The 5,664-nt window shown below is 48.0% G+C and overlaps 1 protein-coding gene across 5 annotated transcripts in view; it reads left to right on the forward strand.

The window, feature by feature from the left end:
- The window catches only part of LOC133440533 (sodium bicarbonate cotransporter 3-like), a 47,697-nt gene extending 42,362 nt beyond the window's left edge, over positions 1 to 5,335 (forward strand). For 4 of the 5 annotated variants that reach the window (XM_061717819.1, XM_061717817.1, XM_061717821.1 and 1 more), the window contains 5 exons: positions 516 to 689; positions 771 to 893; positions 1,785 to 1,867; positions 4,187 to 4,294; positions 4,386 to 5,335. In XM_061717819.1, the coding sequence (XP_061573803.1) occupies positions 516 to 689; positions 771 to 893; positions 1,785 to 1,867; positions 4,187 to 4,294; positions 4,386 to 4,509 (612 nt within the window). In that variant the 3' untranslated portion in view covers positions 4,510 to 5,335. The remainder of the gene's footprint in view (positions 1 to 515; positions 690 to 770; positions 894 to 1,784; positions 1,868 to 4,186; positions 4,295 to 4,385) is intronic. The other variant, XM_061717818.1, reaches the window with a different exon arrangement.
- Positions 5,336 to 5,664: the final 329 nt, after the last annotated feature.

A 5,664-nucleotide genomic window follows, 5' to 3' on the forward strand; every position in this document is an offset into this window, starting at 1 on the left:
CATAAAACAGGAGTTGACCCTGCAACTAGAGGAAACAGCCTAGTCATAAAACAGGAGTTGACCCTGCAACTAGAGGAAACAGCCTAGTCATAAAACAGGAGTTGACCCTGCAACTAGAGGAAACAGCCTAGTCATAAAACAGGAGTTGACCCTGCAACTAGAGGAAACGGCCTAGTCATAAAACAGGAGTTGACCCTGCAACTAGAGAAAACGGCCTAGTCATAAAACAGGAGTTGACCCTGCAACTAGAGAAAACGGCCTAGTCATAAAACAGGAGTTGACCCTGCAACTAGAGAAAACAGCCTAGTCATAAACCAGGAGTTGACCCTGCAATTAGAGGAAACAGCCTAGTCATAAAACAGGAGTTGACCCTGCAACTAGAAGAAACAGCCTAGTCATAAAACAGGAGTTGATCCTGCAACTAAAGGAAACAGCCTAGTCATAAAACAGGAGTTGAGCCTGCAACTACCCCCCAGCTCTGGGACCTGATCTACCTGTTTTATGCCCCCCCCCAGCTCTGGGACCGGATCCGCCTGCTCTTCCAGCCGCCCAAGCACCAGCCGGACCTGATCTACCTGCGCTACGTCCCTCTCTGGAAGGTCCACGTCTTCACGGCCGTCCAGCTGTTCTGTCTCATCGTCCTGTGGGTCATCAAGGCCTCGGCGGCCGCCGTGGTCTTCCCCATGATGGTGAGTCTGGGGGGGGGTTGGGGGACGGGGGGGCCCCGGCTCCAGGACTAACCCCCCCCCCCCCGTCTCCGGTCTCTGCAGGTTCTGGCTCTCGTCTTCATCCGGAAGCTTCTGGACTTCTGCTTCACCAAGAGGGAGCTGAGCTGGTTGGACGACCTGATCCCCGAGAGCAAGAAGAAGAAAGACGACGACCAGCACAAGGAGGTGAGACGGGCCTTCAAAATAAAATACAACAAAATGAAATATATACGAGCAACAGAAAAACAAGGGTATATTGTAAATATGATGGTAATCGCGAATCCAGTTTTTTTGTTGTTTTTTTTAAACATTTTTATATACCGTATTTTCCACATTATAAGGCGCACTAAATATCTGGTAAAATACCGACTATAGTGGCTGGGGTTGAGTTACGCATCTACCTGATGGAGCTGCGCTACAGGAAATGCTACAAAATCTTACAGCAAATGCAAAAAAGAAAAACAAGAAGAAAAGTACCGTATGTAAAACTTTATTAACAAAATAAAAACCAGCTTTGCTCCGTCTCGTCAAAGTCGCCATTATGCTGCTGTTGTCTTGAACGTCTGTGACGATTCCTGACGTTTTTAGCGCCGTTACTTCGGTGACACCAACTACATTACCCACAATCCCCCTGACTACATTACCCACAATCCCCCTGACTACATTACCCACAATCCCCCCGACTACATTACCCACAATCCCCCTGACTACATTACCCACAATCCCCCTGACTACAGTAACAGAAATTACCATAATGATCATATATAAGGTGTACCGCATTATAAGGCGCACTGCTGGTTTTTGAGAAAATTAAAGGCTTTTGGGTGCCTTATAGTGCGGAAAATACGGTATATATATATATATATATATATATATATATATATATATATATAATATAAATATATCTGCTGCAAGTCTTAAATGAGAGAAACAAGAAAACACAAGCCTTTGGAATCTGCAAGAGAGAAAAAAACCAAACAGAAACGGGAACAAGCAGAGACACAAACAGCAACCAGTCCAGGTCCGACCCGACCCTGCGACCATGTGACCCGGTTCTGTGCTCTGATTGGTCCTCAGTGTCTCCAGGACGGACGGAGGACGTCGGAGGAGACGGAAGACGAGGCGCCGTATGAGTCGCCCATCCAGACCCTAAAGGACCGGTGAGTCAGAGCCCCGCCCCCTGGACACGCCCCCACATGGGGACACGCCCCGTGTACATCGAAGTGTCCGCCGCTCGAAACCCGGAGACTGCGTTGGGGGGGCTGATAAGAGGGGGGGCCGAGGAAGGCGTTGAGTTGAGGGAGGTGGTTATCATTGTGTGTGTGTGAGCGGTAAGTCCGTGAACTTCGCCCAGAGCTGCTCAGCCAATGTCCTTGATGTTATCAGACGGCTCGGTCAGTTCTGAAACAGGTCCACAGATGTTCCTGAGAGGGGAGGGCTAGTGGGGGCAGAGTCACCTTGTTTACATTCCACCAGGGAGATTGTGACCAGAACGATCGGCCAAAACCGCCCTGTCAAGGCCAGATTATAGAATCAACAATTATATTGCAAAACAGACAGACTCAGTCTTCAGCCACGTCCGGCAGCTCTGAAAGAGCCAAAACAGCTGTCGACGACTTACGCATTTGTCGGTAGACCAGGAATCCCCCTCCTCCGATTAGGAGAAATCCTGCTATCATAAATCCAATTTTGAAGCATCTTCAACGTCCTCGACAGACAGGATCACCAAACACAACGGTTTCCAATGTTTCCAGGAATCCATTGTGTATCCAGCACTAATGTCCCATCGGGGCAGGAGGGCTCCCTTACATATATATATATATATATATATATATATATATATATATATATATATATATATATATATATATATATATTAGGGGTGTCACGGTACACACAAGTCACGGTTCGGTACGGGTTCGGTACAACGGGAAAAAAAATACAAAAAGTCCCAATGTATAAGATTAGTTTTTTCTTCCTTTATTTTGATCATAGCATTTGAAAGTTAAAGATGTTCAATTGGGACATTGTAACGAGGCTCGAGCACTTTTAATAAATACTTGAACCCGGGCTCCTCTACTGCTGCATATGGGCAGAGCCGTCTGGGGGCGGAGCTTCTCCATGGGCCTTATGATAGTCATTTTAACGTTCAACAACATCATCCTACCATCAAACTACATTTATTCTCACTTTTATTGAGCCAAGCCTATAGGCCTATGCTGCAGAAAGCAGAGTAAAGTCACAGACTTGTTCAGAAGAACACACACACACACACACACACACACACACACACACACACACACACACACACACACACACACACACACACACACACACACACACACACACACACACACACACACACACACACACACACACACACACACACACACACACACACACACACACACACACAGGCCTGACAGCTGTCAATCACATCGCGCTGAAAACTCAGATAGTCACGGACTGACTCAGTTCCATCTTTGATTCAGCTTAAATACAAAAAAACCTAACTGGTCTAAAATTACACAATCTATTTAGATAGATAGACACAGCGGTCTGTAACATCATTTCTGAGCTCTATAACAGAGAATAGACTCAGCGGTCTCGTTGACAACAACACAAAGCTCATTCAAATAGGCAGGTGGTCAAAGCTACCACAACATTCTGTTAAGAAATTATTTATGAAGGTTACACTCACTCACCAACGGTAGTTGACTCTTCCATAACCCAAAATAATCCAGGTAACGTGGAAAACGGGGTAACATTCAAAACTTTGTACAAATTTAGTCCTCTTTTAAACTTTAGCGCTAATCCCTTCACGGCAAATTTGCTGTGACTGTTAAGGCTGATTTACGGTACCGCGTTACACCAACGCAGCGCCTACGGCGAAGGGTGCGCGTCGCCGCATAACCTCGCCGTAGACTGCGCCGTACCCTACGGCGTATGCTCTGCGTCGATTTAACGCAGAACCATAAATCAGGCTTTACACCCAATCCGCGCTGGCTCACGGCTCTGATGCGTTCAGGACAGTTGTAAATTAAGAATTAGAACATTTTATCGCCTACAATTTATGATGATATATGAATTGCACATATATTTATTGATATGCACAGACTAGCACACATTTAGGTCTAATGGAACGTGACTTTTGATATTTATAAGGGGGAAAAAAAACGATGATTAATTTTTTTTTTTTTTAACTCAGTCAGACGTATTCGCCGTATGACTGCGTGCACCGAACCGTGACGCCCGTACCGTGACGGGACGGGACGAATACAAATACAGTTACACCCCTAATATATATATATATATATATATATATATATATATATATGTATTTATATACATGTGTGTGTGCATATGTGTATATATATATATATATATATATATATGTGTGTGTGTATATATGTGTATTTATATACATGTGTGTGTGTATAAGTGTGTATTTATATATATATATATGTGTGTGTGTGTAGATCCGATCCCTCCCAGGTCAACATCTCTGATGAAATGTCTCGCAGCGGCGTCTGGAAGTCGGTGTCCCGGAGCTCGGACGTTAGCAAAGCTCCGCGGCGCAGCGGCAGGTACGTGGGCGGGGCCGGCGGTGACATCACGGGCCGGGGCCGGCTGGGATTGGTCGGGGTTGTTGCCGTGGTAACGCTGTTCTCCCCCCAGCCAGGAGAAGCTAGCGAGCGTCCAGATCACCGTGGAGACGGAGGAGGAGGAGGAGCGGCGGGATGTTGTCACCACGGAGACGGAGGAGGGGCGGGGCGTCGTCACCACGGAGACGGCGTTGTGAGGGGCGGGGCTTCCTTCGGTGATGTCACAGCCAGGGGGCGGGGCTCCCGCCTCCACTCCGGAGGGATGTTTAACTTTCTCATCGTTTTATGGTGAAACTCGCTGACTCCGCCCCCCGGAGCCAACATGGCCGCCCCCCCGGAGCCAACATGGCCGCCCCCCCGGAGCCAACATGGCCGCCCCCCCGGAGCCAACATGGCCGCCCCCCCGGAGCCAACATGGCCGCCCCCCCGGAGCCAACATGGCCGCCACCCCGGAGCCAACATGGCCGCCACCCCGGAGCCAACATGGCCGCCCCCCCGGAGCCAACATGGCCGCCACCCCGGAGCCAACATGGCCGCCCCCCCGGAGCCAACATGGCCGCCCCCCCGGAGCCAACATGGCCGCCCCCCCGGAGCCAACATGGCCGCCACCCCGGAGCCAACATGGCCACCGCCGCTAACCCTCCTGGAGGGGGCGGGGTCTGGTTCCTTCCTGCCGCTCTGTGATTGGCCGACAGACTCCAGACGCTCAGCTTGAACTGTTGAAGTTGGTTCCAGACTCGTCACCTGGACGACGACCCGCCTGTTGATTAGCATGTTAATTAACCTGTAATTAGCCTGTTGATTAGCATGTTGATTAGCCTGTTAATTAGCCTGTTGATTAGCCTGCGCTAGCGCCTGCTAGCCTCACCGCCTTGCCTGAATCAGCTGACGTCTCTCTAGTCCTGATTGGTCAGGAACTTCTTCAGGAATCTTTTAAATTCAGTTTTTTTCACGTTTCAGAAGATCGTTGTTTACCTGATTTAAGATTGTTGACCAAAGTGTTTTCTAATAAAATAAATCTTTTCCAAACAAACAGACTGCTGGACATTATTTACTTTGTTTTCTGAGTTGAAGTTCATGGCATTTTACTGCACAGGTTAGAGCATGTTGTTGGGATTAAAGGGACAGCTCTATGTTGGTTTAAATCATATCTATCTGACAGGTTCCAGTTTGTTCATGTACATGAGGTTTCTTCAGAACAGTCAAGGGTCTGTTATGGTGTTCCGCAGGGTTCAGTGCTAGGGCCAATCTTGTTTAGTTTATACATGCAGCCGTTGGGAAGTATAATCCAGAATCACGGCATACACTTTCATTGTTATGCTGATGATACGCAGCTCTATTTGTCTATGAAG

Source organism: Cololabis saira, chromosome 3 (assembly GCF_033807715.1).
Source record: "Cololabis saira isolate AMF1-May2022 chromosome 3, fColSai1.1, whole genome shotgun sequence".
Taxonomy (NCBI): Eukaryota; Metazoa; Chordata; class Actinopteri; order Beloniformes; family Belonidae; genus Cololabis; species Cololabis saira.